The 26,299-nt window shown below is 47.3% G+C and overlaps 1 protein-coding gene across 2 annotated transcripts in view; it reads right to left on the bottom strand.

Annotated features, from left to right (window-relative positions):
- Window positions 1-26,299, bottom strand: part of CD151 (CD151 molecule (Raph blood group)) — a 31,920-nt gene that overhangs the window by 2,678 nt on the left and 2,943 nt on the right. Inside the window, exons 2-8 of one of the 2 annotated variants that reach the window (XM_040067295.2) lie at window positions 15,791-15,912; window positions 10,426-10,529; window positions 9,284-9,475; window positions 4,707-4,781; window positions 2,116-2,220; window positions 1,102-1,257; window positions 147-233 (exon numbers count right to left, since the gene is read on the bottom strand). In XM_040067295.2, the coding sequence (XP_039923229.1) occupies window positions 147-233; window positions 1,102-1,257; window positions 2,116-2,220; window positions 4,707-4,781; window positions 9,284-9,475; window positions 10,426-10,509 (699 nt within the window). In that variant the 5' untranslated portion in view covers window positions 10,510-10,529; window positions 15,791-15,912. The remainder of the gene's footprint in view (window positions 1-146; window positions 234-1,101; window positions 1,258-2,115; window positions 2,221-4,706; window positions 4,782-9,283; window positions 9,476-10,425; window positions 10,530-15,790; window positions 15,913-26,299) is intronic. The other variant, XM_040067296.1, reaches the window with a different exon arrangement.

Here is a 26,299-nt window from a genome sequence, read left to right as displayed (position 1 = left end):
CTGTGAATCCTCGGGTCCCCAAAGTACCTGGCAACTTCTCCTTGCCAGGCAGGGAAGAGCAATAAAACATCATTTTTCCATCCCTAAGCTCAGAAGTTCCTTCAGCTTCTGCCCAGCACCCCAAAACTCCCCTCAGCCCTTTTTACCTGCACACAAGCAATGCTGATGCCCACTGCCCCGATGATTTTCAGATGCTCTTGAATGAAGTTTTCCAGCTTGGTAATGCAACCGCTCTGCAGGGTGAAAGGAGGGACATGGAAAATCAGCTTCATTTTAACCTCTTGCTCACTTTAATCCAATGTTTGCCACCCCTGAAAGCAGCACTTTAAAAGGTGGTGTCTGTGAGCAATCTCTTCCCCTGACATCTCTGGAAAAGCTAAGCTAATGATGTGAGCTGCATTGTGCCTGGTATGGCTCAGGAACCTCTGAACAAACCCAAGGTGGCTGCTGGCAGTGCAGGAGAAATGCAGAAGAACCGACCACATCACACACGTGTGTCATTCTTCTCTCAAATATGTGGAGAAAGACTCCCTCACTCACTGCCTAACTCCTGCCTGGAGGGGATGTTTATTCATGTGGGGCCAAAAGGCCAAGGAAATGCTGCTATGTGCATCCAGTACCAACAACCCTAACATAACTGAAACCTTTTAGAAGAAAATTTTCCCCACTGCTATTTATTACAGCAGTGAGTTTTGCTGTGAACCTGGAAAGCCAGGCTCTGTCTGCCTCTGCCTTGCAACTGTCAATCAAGGACCAGAAGTATCTCCATTTGCATCCCATGGACTAATTCCAACCACAGGAAACTGTCAAATGCAGGACTTGCATCCAAATCTCTTGCCAGAACCAACAACCTCTCCTGCTTCTCCCCAGAATTAATATACCCAGTGGTAACAAACATCATTATTTTCCTCTATATCTACATATTAAACAACAGTCTACAGAGCTGAACACTCAGCTAAAGAGGTGAGTTCTACAATCCAAGGAACACTATAGACTTTGAAGCCTGCTGAGTTTGCAGTAATAACCCAACACGGTCACTCCCTGCCCACCTCTTTTACACACTTTGTGACAGGTGCCTCTGAAGCCCTTTCTGCTCTTTACCTCCTTGTAGATGTTGGAAGGATGGTCTCTTCTGCCACACAGGTCGGTGATCGTCTTACAGCAGCTGTCTGGGACTTTCCTCCCACTGGCCTCTGGAGATTTGATCCACAGGCTGTCGGCCCAGTCTGTGTAGTTGTTGCTCCCACAGCACTTGAACTGCACACACAGACAGCAAAGGCTGAGCCTGCAAGCACTGCAACCTTCTTCTCCCTCCAGCCTCCCACACCGAGCCCTGGGCCTCACCCTTCTTTGCAGACACTCCAGCTATCTCATGGGTTTGTTTTTTTTAATAATTATTAGTGATTTTTGTGCTAAGAGTTCCCCAAATGGCCATTCAAATATCAAGTTCATCCATCCTTCAGCAGCTGTGACTTTTGTTTACTGCTGGGACGAACTGTAACCAGAGTGCACCTGCAGCTGCCTCAGCTCATAACTGCATGTTAATGATGGCAACAGGATAAGTTTAATTACCAGTAACCATCACAAATGCACCTGCTATGGCACTATGCAGGCAGAGTAGTCCCTGTGCTCTGAAAGTGCCTATGCTCAAGGGTCTTTTCTGTGGGAAAACCTGTCAGAACTGTGGCAGCCCTAACCTGAACCACCCCTGAGCCAGGCACAGCGAGCAACAGTGGCAGCAGAGCTCTTCTTTCATTACATCTTGCTCTCTAGGGTACTGAAAAGCTTAATGAAAAATGTCAGCAATTTCTCCAAAGCTTTGAACTGGGAAAGCAGAAGCAGCTGTCTAAGTGACTTGGCAGCTCCAGTTCACTGGGAGCAGTTCAGGTATCATTTCCCCAGTGCTACTGGTCATGCAATTCAGTGATCACACCATGCAATTCTGCCAGTTGCATGGCTCAGGCCCTGCACCTCACCCAACTTTGTCCTGAATCACAACATACACTCAGCATACAGAAGAAATATCTGTAGGTTGGATGTCAAGAGATGCCTTTTGTGTGCTTGGTTTCAAGCCCTGAAGTTGCATTAATTCTCTCTGCCTCTAGAGACACCCACCTCCTGCTGAAGTTTGTCCACTGCACTGGTAACACTCTCTTCTCCTTCCCTCCGGTACTTCTGGGTCATAGTGTTCTTCAAATTCTGCTTCAGCTCCAGGCTCAGCTGAATGGAAGAGACAAATGGGATAAAATCACAAGGCAAACTCGCTCCTCAAAATGACCCAAAGCCCTGCACACATTCCACTGCCTTTGCTCCAAGAGGAAACCCAGCGGAAGCTACAGCTTCCTTCAAGATCATCCTCCAAGGCTGGACTGGACAGGCTTATTTCCAAAGGATCACAGATCGGGCCTCTGTTTTAGTAACTGCAGGGAGGTGCTTTGGGATCAAATTTCAACCTGTGTTACACATCCCCACATGGCTTCTCACCTTGAATACGCAACATTGCCAAGACATGCCTGCAATGAAAGGGAATACAAAAGTGTGCCTGCTTAAACATGAACATGCCTGTGAGACCATGTGCAGTCTTCTCCCTCTAAAGCCCGTAAAAAAAATACAAAAACTCTATTTTTGTAAAAAATAAAAATCACTCTGTTCAAGAGCAGGAAGAAATCAGAGTCCCTGGCATGATGGACTGAAGCCACATGGACCAAACAGCTCTTGAATCATCTTGAAAAAGGATGCCACAGGAGGGAATTAAGTGTGTGATTGCAAAAACCACTGCAAAGCCTTTCTTGTTAATAGAGAGACAAAGTCTGATTTTGCAAGAGCAGAATTTCTGAAAGCATCATCATAAACCACTGACATGTTCAAGTGATTGGATTCAAACACTTATTCCTATGGAGACTTTTAACCCAGCTGAATTCTTCTCACCCTTTGGTGACAGCCAAGAAGTGCCAAAGAGCCACATCCTTTTTTAGTTACCCTGGTTGCATCTCTTTTTTTTTTTTTTTCTCCATACTGGTTCATGCAGCAACACTGCTTTAGTCCAACACCTTTGAAATTCCAGGTTTCCTATATCCATAAACAACGCCAACATGCATTTTAGATGGGGTCAGTGGAATAAACAGTTGAGCAACCTCTTTATATACCTTTTACTCTACATAGCAAGTAGTAAATGAGAAATTCAACATCTGGTTATGCTAAAGTGCACAAAATACAGTCTGGAGTTTATTCTCCCTTTGAAACACTGCTTTCTCCAATCCCCTGTGTCAGATGGGGACAACGCCTGCCTCACAGAGATGGCAGGAGGCGTCATTCATTAATATTTGCAAAATGCTTCGAGATCTTGGGCTGGGAAGATCTATGGAAATGCAAAGGACTTAGCATAATAGAAAGAAAGGAAAAGGTTCAGCAACTGGAAGGCAGAGGCAAATAAAGAGGAGAGTCCATTAGCAGAACTATTACTTGGGAGAAAAGCAGTTACCTGTGGGCTCACGGGGAAGAACTGCAGCATGGAACAAAGATAAAGAACCAGTTTAGACACACACATGCACGCCTTAGACACCAAAGCAAGGGCTGAAATAAAAACGGTGGCAAACAGAGCAAGCAGCCTGCAACCGAGAGAGAAGCGGGATTTATCAGCCAGAGGGCAAAGGGATGCACAGCTGTTGATCAAAGATGCACTCAAGTGATCTAAAGCACTCAAGGGTACAGTTCTGAATATGCTGTCCCTTATTTCAACCCAGGGATCAGCTTCTCTTCATCCACTGTCACATATGAACCTCATGCCTTTGCACAGATGGATGGACAGATCCTGGCTTCCTGCCATGCCTGCCAGGATTGATCTTTTCCTGTTAAATATGCACATTCATACCCCAGATCCCTCCTGGCAGGAGCCGGTACAGTTCTTTGGCTCCTTGCAAACCACCAGTGCCCATCCAAGGCAAAGCACAGAAGGTCCAAGAGAAAATGGAATGGCAAGGAGTCCTGGCAGTGAAGTCAACAAGACGGGATGTTCAGCTGCTTTTCAGAAAGCCATTTGATAACAATCCTAATTTGCCACTTCCAATCAATTTCCAGACATGAGAGCAACTCAGCAAGCTGTTTGTGCCTTGGCGGTTCAACTCCCTTTGAAAGCAAAGCGATGAAGTAAGCTCTGCTCTCAGCAACTGCAAGAAGTGCCAGACCTGCAGCTGTTGGGAGCCTGTCCTGTTTCTCCAGCCCCTCAGCTGTGCTGCTTAAGTAAAGCTCTCAGAAAGTTCTTGACCTGAAAGGACCTCTCAGCTGGTCCATTCATCACCTTTGCTGGGTGCAGCAGGAACTGTTCCTGTGTCCTGAACACGCCAAAGTGGCACTAACGGCATTTCAGCTGCTTGCACTGCGCCCTGAAGGCTGTTAGGAGAGTTCCTACATCTACCCAGCCTCAAAAACTGCCTTCTCCTAGGGTCTGCAGAAACACAGGGCACGAAGTGCACCACCATAGGAAGGAGCTGAGCAGCAGGGCTGAGCACCCCTTGGAGTAATGACCCCCATTTTGTCAAAACCAGTAAATAATCCAAAGTCTTTTGCATATGGAGGGGAGTGACTAGGTGGACCATAAACAGACCTATGTCCCAAGCATCCAGGCCAAATTCTGACTGGAGAAATGGGATGACAATGAGCTGTTCTCTCTCCCTTGTTTGACTCTCCAAGGACTAATGCCCACTCACCTGCTGATAGTAGATATAGGCCAGGATTCCTGCAATGATCTCCAGGAGAAAGATACACAGCAACAATATGAAGTACTGTAAAGTAATGGGAAAAAGACATTAGAACAGAACATAAGGAGATGCCAGGAGGCAGCTTTTCTGTACTCTGTAAAATGCCTGACTCTGGCTTCACCGATGCTTTTCTGCAGCAGTGCTCAAATGCAGGGGCTGGGATTAAGACTTCAACAGGGTAGGAAAGGAACAATCCCACAGATTAATAAAAAAACACCAAACCACAGAATAACTGAAGACAAGCAGCAGCAAGTGTGAGTTTAACTCACTGAGCCAGAGGGATACAGAGAATGGAAAAGCGCAGGCAACCAAGATAAGATCACTGTACAAAAGAAAGTGGTTTCTAGATAATCTAATGACTGCACTCAGTATCATAGAAAATATCTGATTCTGACATCAATACAAAAAAAATTTAAACTTCTGCTTGTTTTGACATTGTTTAGGGCATTTCTCCAAGTTACTAAGGAGCAATGTAAAATGATTCAATAAAACCACAGAGGGCCCATTTCACCAAATATACAGCACAGCAGCTAAGCATAAAGCATCATTTGTGCTTCCAGTGACTTTTGCAGGGCTCAGCAACAGCCTGAGGGGCACTGCTGAAGTGGATGGACTTCAGCACTGATACACACTCAGCACTGGGACTGTATGTGCTCCTGAACTGGGATCTAGATGGAAAAACTTAGCATCTCATAACCAAAGTGAGAAGGTCTCTTAGAAGACTAATAGGAGAACATGACTATTTCTTAAAAGTGTTTAGTGGCAATGAAGTGAACAGTGTAAGCCCTGCTGACCACAAGGAGAATCAAATGGGCAGTACAGAGAGCTCTGCTCTGTCCACAAACAGGTGAGAAAGCCAAACCCATGAGGAATATGTGCAGTAAGATGAAAAGGACTAGGCAGGCCTGAAGAGCCAGGCTGATGCGTCCACTTCCTGCTTAGGGTCCCAGACAGCTTTTCAGGGAGAGCCCCTCTCCTGACAAACAGCCCCTGCCTTGCTCATGTCAGCAACGGACAGTTTCTTTACAGATCCAGGCTGTTCTGTGACTGTTATTAAATCAATCTTTCTGCAGATAAATCTTGAAACGCCAGTTCCAGCCATAACAAGAACCTCAAGCTAAGTTCCTGTGAGAACTGGCTTCCCCAGGACAGAACAAACAAAATATCTCCCAGTTTCTGTTCTACCCTCAGCCTTAAGAAAGGTCTGTTACCAAGAGACGAAGCAAATGACTCCCTACAAATGTAACGGGACATCAAACTCGCACAAAAAAGGACAGTGAAGATCTGGACACAGCAAGGGTGCCTTCTGTTGTAACACAAGGGTTACACCCCCGCTGTGCACTCTTGTCACTAGGTATTTCCCAGCCCCTTCTGCAGGAGTAAAATGACACACCCAGGCTTCCTCTTTCACCCCTGCTGGGCTTCAGCAGCTGCAAAGGAAGGACAGCTGGGTTTTATCTGCAGACCAGGCATTAATCTGAGCACACAATCTCAGCCTTTCACTCCCCTGCCCCAGGCTCTCCCCGGCAGCAATCCTGACCATCTCCACAGCCTGTACAAGGTTCCCATTCATCCCAGGGCAATGAGTCACCCACTGGAGTGCAGGATAGCCAAAGGCTGCTCCCAACACTCCCAGGAGGTTGGAAAGGGGCAAGAAAGGGTTGGCAGGCCTTGAAAGAACGGCCAGCTCTCTTTTGTTGGGACCTTGTCATGCCTTAACTGACCTGACATCCTTTCTCTGCCAAGGAGGGGCAGGAGGATGGCAGGATGCTGAGAACAACCAATGGACTGGAAAGCTTATTTATTTTTCCTTGCTCTGTGTAATGTCAGATGCATTCAGGTAGAGCTAAAGTTATGTGACCACAAGCTCTCTGCTCACTGTGCTGGCTTACAGAGGATAGAAACAAATACGTATCCAACAGACCTTAACAAATCTGAGTCACAAGGAAAACCTCGTGAGGGAGGTTAGTGCTTCTACCCCCCCTGAACCCAACCTGTCTCTGCTGACACACTCCACCATCATCTTACTCTCATCATTCCCTCAGGGCCACTTCTAAGCAGCATGCTGATATAGGGGAGCAGCAGCTTTCACTCTGGACACACACAGAGCACAGGGCTGCTCTCCCTGCTCTCCAGCTGTAGCTGCAGGGCTTTCTTAGAGGGCTGCTATGGCAGGAGTAGGCCAGCTCTGGCATGGAAATGTGGGGACGTGCCCGACTTGTTTCCCAAGTCAGAAATGTGTGAACACCAGAAGCTCCTTAGCAAACGCACGCCTGGACCTGGGTGGGCTCCAAGCAAAATTTCCCCTGGCTCTGGCTCCAAGACAGAGTCAGGGCTATTGGGTGCCTCCTCAAGATCTACAGAGTCCAAATCGCTTCCACCCAGTTTTGAGTGAGGTACCAAGTGTTGAGTGTGTTTTCTCTGAATAACAAAAAAATGGTTCAACCCACCTACAACCCAAATAATTATCTGGAAACATCTTTCTACTACCTGAGAAAAAGAGATAGATAACAACAATTCTCCTAAATCAGCAACCCCACCTCAGTGGGAGTGTTCAGGCTGAAATGCAGCACGAACAGAAATCCTAATTCATGTGTGTTCCCTTCTCCCTGTCCAAGGTAGCTGATGACAAAAGGCCAAGGGAGGGGGCCAAGGGAGGGGCCAAGCCTGAAGAAAGTCACTTTCCCTCTTTATAAGCAAGGTCTCCTATTTGCCAGGACTTTCCCTGGGACTCCTGCTGTATTTTGACTGAAGTATGTAACAGTGGTCTGTGTCCCTGTAAAGAGCTGGACTGCAGCATCACAGCCAGCCAAGCTGCAGATCCACTGCCTTGCCTGCTCATGGAGCCAGAGGAATTCCACCTCTGCTGCCCAAGCCTCAGCACAGCACAAGGTTAAGGAAAGCCAGTAAGAAATGACAAAAAAGTAGCACAGCTGTGAGTGATGAGCAGTGAAATACTATGGAAAGCCTTGAAGTGGGCTCATAAAACTCAATTACATAAAAGGCAGCAAAAAAATTCACAGCTTCCCAACTTTTCAAGAGAAAAACAAACTAAAAACCAGCTATGCATTTTACAAACAGCATTCAAAGCTGTCAGTAATTGATTTTTAAAAGCACCAAGGCAGTACTGGGAAGAGCAGAGCTCTGTGCTGCTTCTACTGCTCCCTCCCATATTGACATGAGTCTCTTGTACCGAGGGAAAGTGGGACCGGCTGGCACAGCCCCTGGGGTGACTGTGAAGCTGTCAGGATCACTGTCTGAGCTCAGAGCTGGCAGAGGCCTCCAGCAAGGCTCACCCAGCCCTGGCAAGCACAGCCCTGTCTCGGATTACTCAGGGCAACCAAAGCAGAGCACAAGCAAGAAGAGACAATAGGTCTGTCACAAGCAGCCACTCCGAAAGGACGCGTGGTGTAAGGAGACAGAGTGACCTTTTATTCCCAAGAGACAATTATTAGTTTTCTATGGCAGAATAACAAAGAAAACCCCACTGGATTTTCATACGTAGCTTCTGGCTGAGGGAAAAAGACAAAGGGAGATCTCTTTGGCATGGAGAGTCAGTGAAGCAAGGCCAAAACCAACTGCTACAGACCAGGAGCCCACTGAACAAGCATCAGCAATGCACTCACAGTCTCCCTCTATATTTATTCTCCCTCCCTGGCCCTAGTCTGTCTTTCACAGGGATTATCAGGCCTGTACAAAAGTGAAGCATCAGGCTTGCTCACAACTCTTTATTTCTGCTCCTCTGTCCAAACTAAAGAGGAGAAATGGGGTTGGTCAGGTGAACGAGGATTTGCAAAGGGTGGCTGAAGTATCTTTTTCTGTACCTGTGAAAGCCAAGAGCCACTGGTTGTTATTTCAGTCACTGCACTCACTACTGCAGCCCAGACACTAAAACAGACTGCTGCCACACTCCAGACTGAAAGGGAGATTTGAGAGAGAACAAGCAAAATAGAAACCCCAGGGCTGGTAAAAAACTTCAGTGTAGGTGGGTGAGCAGGGAGCTCAGGAAGTAACACAGAGAAAGCTGTAAAAGAAGCAGCAGATAACCAAAACAGATTAAAGTAATTTTTTTGCAACTGAAGAAAATATTGGAAATGTTCTGATCTTTAACAACCAAGTGAAAAAGTGTATTAATCTGGCTTGAACTTAACATCATTAAAAGCTAGTTTTGTTACACATCTCTCGTATTTTCCTTGCTCTTCTCATTTTCCAAAATAGAATATAGAACGGGCAAGGAAGAAGCAAGAGACAAAAGCCGTAAGATTTTGTTTCGAATAGTTTCAAATAGATGTTCTCACACAAAGCATAGGTATTACAACTACACTTTTTACTCTTGAACCATGCAGCACATCATTTGAGTGGATCAAAGAAAATGCCCTGCAGTTGTCCTGTCCCCTGGCATATGGACAACACTGCTGCCAGGAGCTGGAGACCTCAGTGATGTTTGCTCTCGGACAAACAAATAAGGCTGGTGCATGACACCACCAAGACGCTTCCCCCAAATAAAAGAATCAAGCAAAACTCACCACTCTGAGCAAATTGCGCCGCTCTTTGAAGGTGGCACAGCACCCGAGGATGCCAGTGACCATGACCACCACCCCAGCCACCACCAGGATGTAAGCAGTTGCAGAGTATGTGCTGGAGGAGAGCAGGCTGATGTAGTCACTCTTCTCAGCCAGGGTCCAGATGCCCACTGCCATCACGGCCCCGCCAGCCAGCTGGGGAGAGAGAGAAGCAAGCAGATGAAGGGTGTCTGAGGCATGAACTTCCTCCCCTCCCAGAGCAAGTGGACAGGGACAGCAGGATGTGCCACAGCTCCATCAGCTAGCCAAAGATGGCCTACATTGAAGGATGGACTCGCTGGGACTGGAGCAGGTCGTGAACTTCAAGGCACCCAGTTCAGCACCCCAGGCAGCCTGAGATGGAAGCTATCTAAATCATCTACCTGTGCACAGCAGCACATACTCACACCAGAGTCTTCCCAAATGTAGCCACACTGGGTTTTGGGCAAATAAAACATGTCAAATCTGTATGACCAGCCTGGCTGGCTAAACTCTAGCCCTTGCAGCAAGTGAACACAAAGAACCCAACCACATCCCCAGCAGTCCCCTCTCTCCTTGTAAGCCTTCAGCTTCCAGAGGGTTTTAGGCAACTTCTGCTAAACTCAGTTAGTTTTCCTTAAAGGTTTGACCTGGACACTCCATTGCTTTGTCCCATGCACCAAAGTAAAACACAATCCTTTGGCATCAGTAACTTTCCTGGTGGAAAGTATAACTCTAAGAAGCTCTAAAGTGGATCAGCTGCAAGAAGGTGTGTGTCATCTGCCAGCACTCCCTCTGCTATTTTGAGAGGAGGAATGGCAAGACAGTGGAGCCCTCGGGCATCTGGGAAAAGTAAACCAGGTGAAAAATCAAGGCTTATTTTCAGGCTTCCTGTAATTTTCTGTATTTGGTAACATGACCTAGAAACAGCCACGTGCTATAGTGTCAAACTTCTGCAGCCTGGGCAGCCAAGCCTCAGGGGTGACATTTCACCCAACAGGACAAAGGCTGTGTCCTACTGACATCAGCACTTCCTCCCAAAGACTTCATCACACCCAAGATTTCTGCACCCCTGACACCAAAACTGCAGTGCAATCGTATTGCCTCTGACACAGCCTTTTTCTTACCCAGAAAAAGAAGTTGAAGATGAAGAGAAGGTACTTCAGACAGATGGTCCCACATGTTTCCTTCTTTTCTGTATACTCACGCATCTTTCCGGTTCACCAAGTTCCTAAAAAAAAAACCAAAACCAGAAAAGCTTGAGTGAGTCAGTCATCACACCGTTTCTCCCAGCAAACCAGCATTACTGCTCTTCTCCTGCAAGATCTAACACTTGGAATCTTTTGCTGAAGTAAGACAGTGAACAAGCCATTCAGCTGACTTCAGGGACACAGGACAGTGTTTGCTCAGATAAAGAGCTCTGGTATCCATCTGGGTGACCTACACACAAGATCTTGCACCATCCCAGGCCTGCTCTCCAGAAAATCTCTGTCTGGCTCCTGACTACAGCCTGTAGCTGCTGTTCTGAAGGCGGCAACAGAAACCTTGGTCTCTGATATTTATGGAATAATCTGTCTCCAAAGAATATTATTTTCTCACTGGCATTAGTTGCACTGCCTTAAATAGATCCTTCTCTAAGTTTGGGCTATTTTTGATCTTTACAACTGTAACTGGGAACACACTTGTTGTAAGTTCAGATGTCCTATCCTTTTTAGACCCCAGCATTCTGTTGGAGTGATTAATTCTCTTCTTCACTGCTTACCTTCCATGGCCCTTCTCCATGGCTAGTTGTCCCCCAAGACACTGAGACTATCCCAGCTACTAAAAGGAAGAAACACAACCCTTGGCTTCAGATGATCTGACAGCATAAAATGCCCCCACAGATATGTAAAGGGTGGGGCTTCGTTGTGAGTCAGTCCCAGTGCAGTGTTACTGATCTGCTACACCCTGGAGCACATTTCTCAGAAGCGGGTCTGTAGCAAGCACAGCTCCATTGCCTGCTGTTTAGACGTCAAAGTCTGAAGCTCTCAAAGAAACATTCTCATCACTGCCTGGCCAGGCAGACAGGACAAAAGCACTGCCCAGAGTATTGCTGCCAGCATTACCTCTGTGAGGCAGGATGCAAAAGTGCAACCAGATCCTCACCACTTGCATTCAATTAAAAAATCATCCCTTTCCTCCCACTCCAGCCAGCAAGGAATGATGCAATCATTGTTCACCAACGTCAGAGTACAGTGTTTTCCTAACCAGCAATTTCCCTGGAAGCAAGCAGGCAAACAGCCTCTACATTTTTCCAGAGGCATGGAGTTCACACTTAGTTAAATTACAAAACTTCTTTGCACAAGCAATACAAGCTCCCTCCAGGGACCCACTGCAGCTGCACCCAGCCATGCAGTACAGACTCATCTACCTTGGCAAAACACCTGACAGCAAAGACAGTGAAACAGGTACACACAGCCAGGCTGCACACCAGGTGACTATCAGCATTATCTTTGCCACCACACTTCTAAAGTCTGGCTTTAGAGCCAGATGAACCAAGGCTGGAAGCAGTAGTTGCCCAATTCTGCAGCATTACTGTATTTTATTTGTGGGAAACGATTTCCTTGTGCTTCATGCCAGCCCACTCAAAAGCCCCAGCCAGGCCCGTGCTTTAGAAACAAACAAATGAAGCTAACAAGGAAAGCAAGAGTGTGAATATGCCAACAGTCACACCCAGGCCCATCCCCGGCACCATTTTACAAGAAAACATTTTTCTGCAGAATAACATCTGGCAACGGCAGTTGGCAGCAGAATGCTGCTTCCCTGGCAAAGGGAGCAGCTCTGAGATGGTGGCACAGATCAAGGAGAACAACTCCTCAGAGTTATCTCCAGAAGAGATCAGAACCTCCAGCAAAGCTCAGATTAATTACCATGTTGCAGCACAAAGGGCCCCGGGCTTTGGAAAACAATGGATGCCGCTGGTACTGTATGCACTGAGCAGGCTTGCAAATTCTCCATGAGAAGACGCCCCAAGAACACAACATTCATAAAAGGTGACAGATTTACAGTTCCCAGAGGCTTCATTAAGCCACGGAACAAGAATGGCAGCAGCAAGGCAGCACACACGCCTGCACAACCCAGAACAGGCACCTCAGCCCAGATCTGAGAGATGCCTTCCAGTAACAGCTCTTCTGGCCACCCCTTCTAAAATCAGGGCTGTATGTAGAGAAACATGCACTGCAGGTTACAGAGACTAACCAGGGGATGATAACCATGCTTTCTGTCCTTAGGCTCCTTGGCTCAGTTTCCCTCTTGCTCCCGAGGATTTGAGGAACCTTCCTTCCTTCCTTCCCCTACATTCCACCATAGAGCAGGTGCTGGGCCCTAGCAAGGGATACGAACTTGTGCCTCCTTCTGATCCAAGTGCTCAGAAATCTCAGTCACAGCTCCATCGTGTCCAGGGTGAGGACTGGGCAGATGCACAGCTGAGATTGCACTTGCATCAGATGACAGACAGTCTGCAATCCCCCTCAAGACTGCAGGTCCTGCTCCACCCAGCACTGGGTAGAGGCCTTTCAGGCAGCCTGGCTTTGCTGCTGGCAGGAGAGGATATGACGGTTTCCAGAAAGCTGGCAGGGAACAGCTGCAGGTTTATAAAGCAGGCTGAATCACCGGGGATGGCAGACCATGAATCAGAAAGCAATCAGGGCTGTCTCCTGTTTGATCTATCCTTCCTAGCCAGGAGCAGAGCTGATGGCACTGGCTGCCTCTTAATGACTCACCCAGCCAGCTACTCAGGGAAAGGCAGCTCTCTTGGGCCCCCTTTTTGGAAATGGTCCTCGTGCCCCTTGCCCCACACAGGGTGATCTGCTGCCTCCCATCACCTGCAAAGACAGGGTCAGGCTCCAGGGAGCTATCCTGGCCTTTGGGGAAAGCGAGGGCAGGAGACTACAGTGAACCGTTTTTCCCAAGGAGCACCAGCAGCGGGAGGGGGGATCCACAATCTGCTTCCCAGGCTTAGGGTCACTTCAGGCTCTGAGCCTCATGGTTCCCAAAAGCACAGAGCTGTTGATCAGTGTCACAGCACCAGGATGAATATGGGGGCCTCATCCTGAATTCCCTGACATAACCAGCGTCTCCTGCCTTCAGTCATCCTTATAACAAACCCTCATGAATCACTCTTGAAGCCGGACAAGGAGCAGCAACAGTAATTAACACACATAATTCTGTTCTATTTTAAACACTGAGGCAAATCAGTGAATCACTATCAATAATTACAAACGAGCTCTCTGATGAACAGGAAATGGCAAGCTCTGCCACAAGGGTATATTTACAAATACATAAAAACACATTAATTAAACATGAGCTTCATAATGGGAAGTACTTTGCCAACTGAAAAAGTGGTTAGAAGACTAAAAGTACTTCCATAAGGAAGTTTACTTGGTCCAGGCCAACAGACAGTAGTTTCATCAGCAAGTTAAATTTCAGCAAGCAATCAAGGAATAAAGGCTGCGAAACTTAGACACACAACGGAAAGAAGTATTTTTATGGAAGTGATGAGAATCATCAAGTGGTTCCTACTATGCCCACACACACTGCAACAGAAACGACGGAGAGAAATAATTCTCTAGGGAAAACAAAATGCACTAAGCTGAGAGGAAAACACAAGTCACAGAACCTGTAGATGAAAGGGAGGGGTAACAGTTTGAAGATTAATTCAAGAAAATGGGAGTTGAACAGCTTGAATCCAGCTTTCCAGTCTGACACTGACTTTGTGCATAGACTCGGGCAAGTCCCTCAATCTGACCCTTGCCTCTCTCTTCCTCCCCAGTGCAAGACACTCTCTTTCTCTAAACCCAGGGATTTTATGAGGATCTGCACTGAGAAACTCTGCTGATGGAGGAATGCCAGCTGAGAAGCATGACAGGCTCCAGGTGACTAACAAATTGGCAAAAGCCCGACAGCAACACAATTTCACGGACTCAAAAGTGGTTTTACCAGCAAAGACTATTTCAGCCAGTGAACTGGAACAACCTCTCTTAGGATTAGTAAAATACATACTTATAATGAGAGGAATGCCTGATAAAGCAATTTTGGCAATAATTTATGAGGCTTGCCAGTTCAAATACATCAGAGATTGAGAGCTGCTAATAATGAAGTATATGAGTAACAGTGAATAGCAGTGGAATAACAGTGAATAGCAGTGGAATAACAGTGAGGCAAGGAGGAACCTATGCAAACATCTCAAAAAGATGAAAAAGATAAAGAGTGAGCTCATCCTACCCTGTGTGACTGCAAGCCACAATCTCTTAGGAGGCTAAGAACATACCGTGCATGACTGCCAGGCAAGGCTGGAACCACGTCAAACATGAAACCATTCCATGGTCTGATTTTCTTGGGCTCTCACCCTACCGCGACCGAACCGTTCGGACAGACTGGACCACAAGAACTCATCAGAACTCATCAGAACTTGAGCAGTATGGCTCCAGTTCTGGGTGCTGAGCATCTGGGAACACAAGCACTGCACAGACAACTGTGAAACCTAAAATTTCAGTGGCAGAACTTGCTCTGCATGTTCCACACCACTATATTTCTCTTTGCAGACCCAAAGGCACACATAGGCATGAACACACAGCCCAGCTCAGAAAGCATATGACATGCACACACACACACTCCTGCTGGATAGACATTCATTTAGTCATCCCAGACACTGCTTGGTACATTTGCCTCAACTTGCACAGTAACAGCACTTAATTACACAGCAAAGAAAGCCAGGCCTGCAGGCTTTTTCTGCAAAACCTGCCCTAAAGCAGCATCTGACAGATGGGGAAGAAACAATGCCAAAGCAAATTAATAGCTCCCAGGCCATTAAAAGCATCATTATTTAAAAGTATTGATTTTTGAGTGATAGCAAGAAAATTGGTATCCAACACATCAGTGACGACTACTCCAAGATAATTCATATACCACAACTTAGATAACTTCTAACATCTTTGCCAAAGCCCACAAGAAAGACTTGCTGCAGGAAATCTCACTGCACCTATGCTGTAACAAAAGTGCAACCACTGGGCACACTGCTGGCCTGGAGGGAAACGTTCCACTGGAGACTATCTGAGCCGGGCCAGATAACCCTGGCAGCCATCAGGAAACAAAGCAACGTCCTTCCCTTGGTATGTGGCAGTGCAGGTGTGGGCCAATAACTTTAATCTTCAGCAAACTCACTGACATTCTTCAGCAAGGCTAAACTCCAGCCTTTGAAAGCGTGACCTCTCTCGAGTTCCCTCTCTGTAAGATGAAAACATTACCGCTGACACTTTACCTGCCGCGCTGAACATCCTCAGAAAGGGCCTCCAGCTGCTTATTGCCTGCCACAAAGCAGCTAAAAGTAATTTAAGCAAAGCCTTCCCAGGAGAGGAATTCTAAAGCTTGCAGGTAAAGAGCTCAAATTCACGCTGTGTACCATTATCCACCCCAAATTGATAGCCAACATGGATCAGCAGTCTTGACACTGACCTTTCACCACCAAAGCAGGTGACAGCACCAGTGCAAATGCTCAGTCCTCTTCAAAGGCTTTTTTTCCACCCCCTCTCCTCTTGCTGGCTCTTGTCTGCTGCTGGATTTAGGAAAGCAGAAGGCTGAAGGAAAAAAGGAGATGCAGAGAATCATGAACTCTGCCAGAGACTATTCTGAAATCAATATATGATTATATGTTTTGCCATCAAGTCCTTTAAGTAGAGAGCACATGATTTCAGAATACACCTTTCAGAATGCATTTGATTAAACTGCAAAGTGTGCACTGAGTAACAAGGAAGAGCTAAATTGCAGATGCATGAACATCATCTGCTGGTATTAAGCTGTTAGAACAGTTTTGTATTTACTGCTGCATCCTGTAAATGCTGCTATCAATTCTGTCAAGGCTGTGTACACAAAATGACAGCTCATTCTGGTGCAAAAGGCCTGAAAGCAACTCCATGAGAAAGCTCAGGAAGATCCTTCCGTGCAGTGCGAAGCCCTTCTTGGTGTAAGTGCCTTGAAGGGATCAAGTTTTCAACCCACCCTCTGTCCCTCCTCAGCTCTCCCTCCTGATGAAGCCATGTAGCCACTTAGAGCCACACTCCAGTCACGGGATTCATCCCATCAAGATTCAGTCATGGCAAGTAGGTTGTGGCTCTCTAGCAGCACAGTGGTTTCCAACTCCTGCTCAGTTTGCTGCTCACACTGAGTGTCCCAGTGCAGAGGCACTTCACCTGGGCTGTCAGCCACGTCACCTTTTTAGAGATATCCTCCAGTGTACCCAGCACATGGCAGAGCAACAGGCTGAGGGGCCTTGCTAGCACTCCATCCCTCTAACCTTGGCACGTCATCCCACAGCTTGTCATTTCTGTGGAGGCAGCCAGACTGCAAAAGGCTGCTGCGCTGGAAAATGGCCTCTAGCGTCCCCTCTTCTCCCTGCTTTTCTATGGCAGAGGGTCTCAAACTTTTTGCAATCGCTTGTACTGCCACAACCTCATCCATCTCGCCTTCATCCTACAGCAGGCAGGTCTGAATCTCCCTGCAATGTTTCTACTGGCACTGCAGGCAGCAGGATGGAAGGGGAAGAGAATAACAAGTCTTCCTCCTTCGCCTGTTTGGATGCTGAATTACTGATCCTTTGATCTACACTGTGACACCTACTTCACAAAGTAAGCCTAAGGCTTAAGCTCCTATCTACTGCCCATACAGAGATATGAGAGCAGTACAGACCACCTGGGAAGAGAAAAGAAAAGTACTTTTTATTAGCAGATCCAATTGAACAATTCCTTGCCATTTTAACTTTCTATTATGTTCAAGTAGGGGGTTCCTGCAGGCCTTTACCTAGCACAGTATGGATGACACACCTTCATTTATAACCAGCTTGGAATACCCCTGCTTCCATTTCCCATGAAAAATGAGGCCAATAAGAGCCAGGAACTTGTTGATTCACATTACTACACAGCCTCCAGACCACAAAAACATCTCCTCAGAGAAACAAGTGAAAATTCCATTTCTTGTGCCACTGGAAAGCAGGCCAAAGTTCTTGGGTTTGTTAATTAAAGGTCAGATAAGTAAACTTTCTGAGGAACTAGGGAGAGGAGAAAAGGCACAGTCACTTACAAGGCAAGCAATAGTTCTTAAGCATCCTCCTGAGGCTGGGCCCAAACTCTCCAAGACCAGCCCTAGTGCCCTGCCCTTTATTCATCTGCTTCACACAGCTCCCACGCTCCTGGCTTTTCAGAAGGGAAAGCTGACCCAGGACACAAAGCTCAATGCTCTGCTTTCCATCTCAGCATGCTGGAACGTGCTGCAAAGTCAAAGTACTTGTGCCTAGGGCTGGGGAGAATGCAAAACACAAGTCAGAAATCCACGGAGGAGGAAAAGCTCCTTCTAAGGAATTGTCATTTAAATTTGGGGGGGAGAGGGAGGGCAGGCACAGAGAACAGATTTTGGTCAAAACCCCTCCTCCTTGACATCTTTGGCAGACCCTGCTTGACCCTACCGCTTGACTGGGAGAGCACTTTTCCAAAGAACTGAGAGAGGGTAAGTAAGTTCCAATTCTGGGAGTCTGGGAGGATCTCATATCAACACTCCGTGTCCAGGCAACATCTTCACAGGCACGTGACAGCCCTGCTGTCACCCCTCAGGATGCTTGCCAAATCCCTCCTTTCTTCTGCCCTGGCTCAAGCTGCTGTGTTTTGAATAGACCCCTCAAGAGAGATGTAGCCCCAAACTCCGGCTAATTTTGATGAGAGCCAGGTATCCAGAGAGGAACAGCATGCCTAATACACCTGAGCAGCCACCTGCTCTTTGAGACAAGAGCTGTCTCTCCAGAGAAGAGCTCTCAGCCCTTTCACTCATATTTTCAAGACTGTTTATTCCCCAGGGAAGAGACCTAGTGAAGCATAAATAACAATAAGCATAAATTTCAAACTCAGCAAGGATTTACATGTTCAGCACCACCCACATACCTGCAAATTAAGCGTTTTATGAGGGGCCTAGCCAAACTGGGTGAGGCAATGCCTGGCTGCGGGATCCCTGAGGATAACAAGGACCTTGGCAGAAAACCAGTTGTACAACCACTAAGAAAAGAAAGCGTAAGAGAGAAAGATAAGAGCGCTCGAGCGTGCCTGGGACTGTGTGTCTGTACCCTAGCACTGTTTCACTACAAAGCAAACAAAAAAACCTTCCCTGACAAAACATTCACAGTCAGCCACAACCTGAGAGCAGAAAGGCCACGTCTCCTGCTCCCACAAGTGGGTAAGCAGGGAAACAAGCAACCCCTCCAAGCACCTGGTCCCCATCAGGAGCTGGAAGGTGGGCAGAGACCGGCAGCCACTGTGGGACCAAGGGAAACTCCTTCTGTGTCAAACAACATCCCCTTGTATCCCACAAGGCCTCCTTTATCCTGAAGGAGCCCAAAGCACTCTACGCTATTTATACACAGGAACCACTTCACTAGTCATTGAACTGAGGAGAGGAACAATAACCCTCTCTATTCTCTCACTGGAAGCAGCAGAAATCAGTGCCTGGCTGTGTTTCCAGAGAGCTCACAGCAATGAGGGTTTGACACAACAAGGAGCGATAGTTCAGATAGGTCAGGGGCGGGCAACAGACAGGGCAAACTCTTCACTGCAGCCTACTATTGGTATTTTAAATTCTGTTTTCCCAACTCTGCTCATGGGCATTGTGGGGTTCTTTTTGTTTGAGGTTTTCTTTCCCTTTTTTTTTTTTTTAAGCTGGGCTTTGTCTGTGCTGGAGAATTTACCAGTAGCATTAAGCCACACTTCTAAACAAAACATTTTGCGCCGAATCAGCTTTCTGCCTGATCCCTTCCTATTCGTTATCTTCCTATTCATCCCATTCATTTGGAGCCCAGCGCTCAGAAGCGAAGCCACTGGGTTCTCAGTGTTTTCAGAGTGCTCACAAAACCTCCCTGCCCCGTAGCCGTGCCAGTACTAGAACCAAGTCAACAAGCACTGAAAGTCCTGGGAAGATAGAAATCCTCCCAGCCTCCACAAAGCCTATTCAGGCAACTCTGTACACAAATTCAAAGCGCTCTCCAAATAATGTAGCGATGCGACCATTTTTTCACTCTCTACAAAGAGCTGGGGTTTTACACAGTGGTTTGAGCTGCGGGCAAAGACTAGCCAAAGAACACGTGTTGTATTGTAGCTACTGCACAGTCACTCAAAATTTGGCTGCAGTCTCAGTGCAGCTTTGTTCCCTACAAATCTGTACATTGAAAAGGTGCTCAGCTAAAAGCCAGTAGATTTTCTACCTCCCCACAGTATCAGGTGCATATCCCATGGCAGACTGCCATCTTCACTGCACCAAACTCACAAACAAATCATGGGGCTTCAAATCCCACTGTCAGAAACATATGCAGCAGTTTTTGGAAGAGAGGGCAGGCAATTGGTGTGTCACCACAAGGTACATTTCCAGCCTCTCAATCACACAGAGTTCTATAATCTCACTGCCTGAAAGATCCTCTGCCTCCTCAAAGCACCCCAATAAAGAATAAAGAGAGAAGGTTATAACAGGAGCACAGAGAGATTAAGTGCCTCTCCCAGCAGAGAAAAGGGGTGAATTTGCCCTCCTCAACATCCATCCTCCAGCAGCCAAGCTGTCCTGTCTTCTGGAAGACCAATGCAGAACACAGAGCTATAAATCACAAAGTTTTCAAGTTACTTGTTAGCACCGCCTTGCCTGTGCCCAAGACACCTGATTGCAAACAGCACATAGCAAGAGGTGCACAAAAACCCACACCAGCTTTAGCTTCTGTACAAAAAACTTGTTTTGTTTTGAGTGAGTTGCTCCTGTTCTCACTTTCTGTGGTGCAAACAAGCAAAGCAAGTCTCTGGAGTCATCCCACACATCTTTCCCAGGCAGCCTGCCTCAATGTGAACTCCACTAAAATCATATTTTAAAAGCAGTTGACAAGGGATTTGGCAGTGGAAACCAAGGTTAACATTCTTACTGCTTCAGACCTGTCACTGATTAGCTCAGGACTGGTGCCAGCCATGCCAGAGAAAACCTCTGAGCATGTCAGCAGTGGAGTGGGTACCTGCAGTACCAGGAACGGGCGATGCACTTTGCAGTGCCCTGGCACACAGACAGAAAAGGGAACATCATGCAGACACAGAACGGGGCAACAGCAGCTCTCACCTCATCATGGCAGCCACAGGTGCCAATGACCACTTCAGGAGCCCCTCTTTCTACCCAGAATATCCTCATGTGGGAACCTGGAAATACCCACTTTGCTAACAGCAGCGCCAGGAATGGCCAAGAAATCTCTTCTGTCCTTATATACTCCCAGTAACATTGTCTCTGGAGGTGTTCTGAAGCGGTCACTGAACGATTTGAGGAGTTATATTCCTCTCCCCAGCTAAAATCACTTTATTAGAGTCAGATCAAATATCAAGCACAGTCAAGGGCAATTAAATGACGGTTCATTTCCCAGACCTGTAAGTCGAAGCTCATAGGAGCTGTCTCTCTCCTGTTGCCACAGGAGCAGTGCTGGAAACAGTGCTCAATCCACACTGCATAGGGCTGCCTCGAAAAGGATCGTTCTTCCAGTAACATTAAACAACTCCCAGCCAAAAATAAAACATTTCTCCCCCTTCTGCCCTGTCCTTGTGTTAATGACTCCACCAAAACTATCTGCACAACTGTTTTTGGAGCAGCCTGCAAATTTGACCGGGAGGCACCAGCATGTGAATAAACAACCGGGAGGCGAGGGCTGCCTCCAGGGAATCACTTGGCCCTTCACCAAGGCTGGCAGCAGGAGACAAGACACAAAGGAGTCCTTGGCTCCAGAGCACACAGCACTAAGCTCCAAAGAAATCCCCCAGCGTCATGCCAACAAGCGCTTCCCTGACACACCTTGCTCCGCCGGCTGCACGGGGAGCTGGGCTTGCTCCTCAAGCAGAGGCACAGGCAAAGGGCAGCTCTCCATGACGGGTACAGAGCCAGAACCGGCACAGCAACTCGGGCAAGGCTGCCTCAGCCTAGGCCTGGCTTTGGCTGGGATAGAGTCAGTGTTCTCCTTAGTGGCCGGTACAGTGCCGTGGTTTGGATTTAGTATGAGAACAATGTTGGTAACAAACATGTTTTGGTTGTTGCTATGTAGTGCTTACTCTAGATCAAGGACTTGTCCGTTTCCCACGCTCTGCCATTAAGGAGGGGTGCACAAGAAGGGAAGGAGCATGGCCAGGACAGCTGATCCAAACTGGCCAGAGGGATGCTCCCCACCACAGAATGTCAGGCTCAGGATATGAACCGGGGGGGGTTGGCCTGGAGCTGCCGATCACTGCTGGGTGACAAGCTGTGTTGTGCATCATTTGTGTTTCTTGGGGTTTATTCCTCTCCCACCCTCCTTTTCACTACCACTATTGTTATTATTAAAATTATTACTACTATAATTGTATTTTACATTGGTTCAATTGATAAACTGCTCTTACCTCAATCCATAACTTTTAATTATATTATTTTACTGATTCTCCACCCATCCCACCAGGGGAGGGGAATGAGGGAGGGGTGGCTGTATGGTACACAATTACTGGCTGGGGTTAGACCATGACAGTGTAATCACCCACTTTATTTAGAGCTGGCAAGGAAAAGAAAGTGGGAAAGGGTTCTAACAGATGCCAGCACAAAACAGCTGGACATCAAACGAAGCAGGAAAATGCTGCAGGGGATTTCTCCACCAAACCACCCTCCTGTTAACTTAGCACTCTAAGAAGAAGCTTCAATAAAGGAAAGCCTAAAATGACTTTGAACCTCAATCCTCTCCACAACCACCCCATCCACCTTAGAGGTCAATTTTCAACTCGGGAGGAACCATTATCTGATCTGATCTCCTTTTATCTTAAAGGTTAACATTTAAAGGCTAAAGTAGTCCACTCTATATTCTACAGTAGCGCATTCTACCCTGGATTAACCCTCAAATACCAAGAAGACTCAGGAACACTTCAGGAGATGGGAGAAACCATACTTTGTTCCTCAGGAGCCTCTGAAAACATAACTGGCACATCCCCAGCATTCAGACTTCTTTGAGCTCAACAGAAAGCAGCAGAGCACTTTGCTCTCCGTTGCTGGGCAGACTCATTATCCATCTTTCAATTCATCCAATGCCGTTAGTGAGCAGGAGAGGAAAAGCAGTCCACAGCATGGTTCACTTAGAGCTTAAGACTCTCAGTAAGTCCTTAAGTATTAAAAGCAAAACATACCCAAAACAAAATCCAAGGACAAGACACTCAAAAGTTTCTGAAGAACCAAGTCACTATCTTCAATACTAAATGCCCACTGTGAAAATGTGGTCCTTCTAGGATAGACAAGGGTAGAGGAATCCAGAAAACAAAAAAATCTCTTGCTTTTGAAGAATTTAGGAAAAACTCTAAAATCCATGCTGGAAACTACCAGGTCGATTCTAGCACAGAAAATATTTCTCCTATTACTCACCTCAGCCAAAAAAGTGTTTTTTTCTGACTGCCCAGGGCAGGATAATGCAGAGAGAGGGGACCAGAGCAGGCCACACATCAGTGTCAAAAATTATGAGGGTATTGCTGATCCACAGCAGTTGTGCCCTCATACACAGGGAAATCAGCTTCCCACTTATCCCCTTTGTAAATCTGTTGTTGATAAGAATCACATTGATGTAACTACAATAATTTATTTTGGATACTCTCACTGCTCTCATCTAAGTTAGCTTCTCTCTCCCTTCTTTTTTTCTTAAAAGATTGTTAAAATCCCCAATGAATAGCAAACAATAAAACCCTTTTTTCTACAAGGGGGTTCTCTTCCACATGGAGACAGCTGCAGCCAAAGCAAAGCTCATGACAGCAGTGAAAGCAGAGGTTTCCCTCTGCGACTGTCTGCTTTTCCCTCCTCCCAGGCTTCTAGCAGCACACCTGTGAGTCAGGATCCAAGCTTCCACAGTGCCTGAGGGCAAACAGCCCAGTGAAGTCAGCAAGCAAGATTTTGTCCCGGTCTAAGCACAGTGGTTTAAGTTCCCTTTCTCCTTCCTATCTTGGGCACACTGCATACACCAGAGGCAAGCCCTGGGGAGTGCACAATGGACAGAACAGGCTTTTGTTTGGCTCTGCAGAGCCCATTTCTGAGGCTGAGCACAGCCTCATTCCTCAAACATGAGCGCAGCTCGACACCTGCACTCTTTTCCCTGCCCAGGAGAAGGAAAAAAACCCAGACATCTGGGACTCAAAGGCGCAGGAACCAGCCCGACAGTTCTTCCTCCCCAAATACAGGAAGAGGTCCTCCCAATAACAATATGTCCTTTTAAAAACCCTCCAAGTGGACAAGGTACGTTGGAGACCACACCAAGCATCTCACCTCCGGCAGACCTCTCGCCTTTAGCCAAGCCTCTCAGCCAAGATGGAAGAAGGCTATTCCACATAGCAAGGGGGAGCCTGCAACCAACCACGGGTCATTTCCTCAGCAAGTGGTACCTCCACACAGGGCTGGACTCACCCTTCCCATGCTTCAACAGCCAAAACCACAAACACAAAGCCCAACACTTTCCCATCCACACATTCCTTGCATACAGCGCTCCACACAGAACCACGAGACCCCTTCCTGCTCCCACGTGTCCATGTGCCTGGCTTCTACACTCACTGTGCATCCCTGTGATGGCACACACAGCTCCTCACCGCCTCCCTGGGAGCTCTGCACGAAGCTTACAGTGACCATGGAGAGAAAGAGACAGATATCTCTGCTCCCACGGCAGCGTGAGGTTGGGATGTGGGACGTGGATTCCTCCTTCTGGATTCCACCAAAGCTAAGAAGAAATACTGATATTCACAAGCCATGACTCACGCCTGCCTTGTCAGGCACTATGAAAGTCCTGCTGGCATGCCAGAAATGTCAGTATGGCTGCCATCTGCCAGTTGGCTCTGATAGCAGATAGATTTAACCAAAACCATCCCTTCTCCTTATTTTCTTTATTGTTGCAGCATGGTGGACAGTGAGGATCAGAGTACTCCCTAAAAACCACAGAGGCATTGTGGCTGCTACTCTAGCAGATAACAGGTCAGCGACGCACTCCAGACAAAACAGAAACCTACCTCCCACAGTAATTCCTACCTCAAACCACTCTTGGTCCCAGTTTTAACTGGATTTCATTAGTGAAGGAGCCGGTGAATCCATTGTTCATCCTCCAGCCATGCTGGTAAGTCATATGCCTACACTGAAAGAGCTGCAAGGACTACTTTCAGTCAGCGTTGAGCTGACTGCACTCCTGTCTGAGATGCACCTACCGAGCTGTACAGCACTTTTCTGGCTGGGACTGGAGAGTCCAGCAAGATCAGCAAGATCCAAATGCAGCCCAGACTCCAAAACACACCTTTTATTCCACCACGTAATGTCAATAGTGCAAAATAGTAACCATCTGCTTGATCTTTCTCTGTCCACTTCTTCCCCATAGGAGCAGAAGTGTTTCAGAGTGAGGTATCAGACACGTTTTCACCTTGTCCATTTGTACAGCACAGTAGATCTTTCTCCCACAGCATCTCCAAAAGGTGTTTCTTCTCTTAAACCTGTCCCTCTCCTACAGTGGCAAAGACATCTGGGAAACATTTGCAAATTTCAGCCCAACTCCACTGTTTCTTAAGAGTGTCCATTGTCCACATCACAGCTACAGGGACAGATTTCACCAAAGCACAGGCTCTCACCCTCACAACTCTTCCCACTGCCCCAGCTCCCCACTACTGCTTCCTTTCTTATAAAAGTAAAGAAAACCTGGGTTGAACAAGTGAACTTTGCTCCTTTTGTATTCAGATCTGGCACCAGCCACAGATAAGAAACAATGGTCAATGACAAACATTTTATGTCACCGACTTCTGCCTTGGCTTTTCTTTATGAAGCCTCATTACCGCCGCCAGGAACAACCTGTGGGTATGAGCAACATCCTCTCCTGCACCTCCCCCACATCTCAGTTCCACGTCTCTAAAGAGGCCATGCCACACCCCACAGCCTCCAGACTCCCTCTCTGGGATGCACCCACCTCAGCAGGAAGGAGAGGCGGCTCCATGGCAGTCTACAGGGATGCAGGCAATGCAGCGTCAATCAGGAGCTGCACAGTGTGTATTTGCTTGGCTGCACCCTGCAGACAGTGCCTGTAGATCAGCACCCAAATGAATTTAAACAGCTGCCAAGGACCCTCCCTCAACTGCTGCAGAACAGAATTCCTGATGTCCTTCCTTATCCCACTAAACCAGTATCCTGCCTCCAACAATGTCCACCACTACTGGCATCAAAAGCATGAAATACACACGGACACACACACGTCTATATGTCACTCCATGAAAAGGCCAGCTGGCATCTCATGGCATCAATTCACGCTTGCAACCTTCTAAGGAGCTGGACACACTTTCAGTCCCATGCTGACCTTATTGCATCCCAGCCCAACAGAGCTGTATAGCAGTTTTCCAGCTTGGACAGGGGTCATAACCACCCCACCAGCACAAGAAACTCAGGCTAGAAACATGGACCAAGCTGGTCACACCCAAATGCCCAGACCCCAAAACATACCTCTTACTCAGCCATGAAATTCCAGGAGTGGAAAATAGTCATCACCCTCCTGCTCATTTTGCCAAGAGTTTTATTACTGCCAGCAGCCAGGACACAGGACTTTGCAGGACTCCCTGAATCCATTCCCCAGGATCCCAGGCTGTTGAGATCACAACCAGAGGAGTCTGGCAGGCAGGACAGAAAGGAGCACTGAAGAGAGATGCCCATCAGCAGTGCTGCTACTGCAGGACAGATCCTTGCCAACAGGGCCTGGCAGCCAACAGCCTCTGTTCTGTGGGGAGGGATGGAACGAGGCACTCTCCACAGAACAGACAGAACACCACACCTGCTGTTCCTCATTTCTCCCTCCACACCCTGGCTTCAGACACAGGGTAGCAGGGAAAAGCACATTTCTCACAGACTGGGAAGATGGTCAACATCCTGGGGAAAAGCTCTGTTAAAATGCACATACGAAAAAGGATC

This window comes from Hirundo rustica, chromosome 6, assembly GCF_015227805.2.
Source record: "Hirundo rustica isolate bHirRus1 chromosome 6, bHirRus1.pri.v3, whole genome shotgun sequence".
NCBI classification, from domain to species: Eukaryota; Metazoa; Chordata; class Aves; order Passeriformes; family Hirundinidae; genus Hirundo; species Hirundo rustica.
The sequence above is the reverse complement of the archived record's forward strand: the minus strand, read 5'-3'. Positions and strand labels throughout refer to the sequence as shown.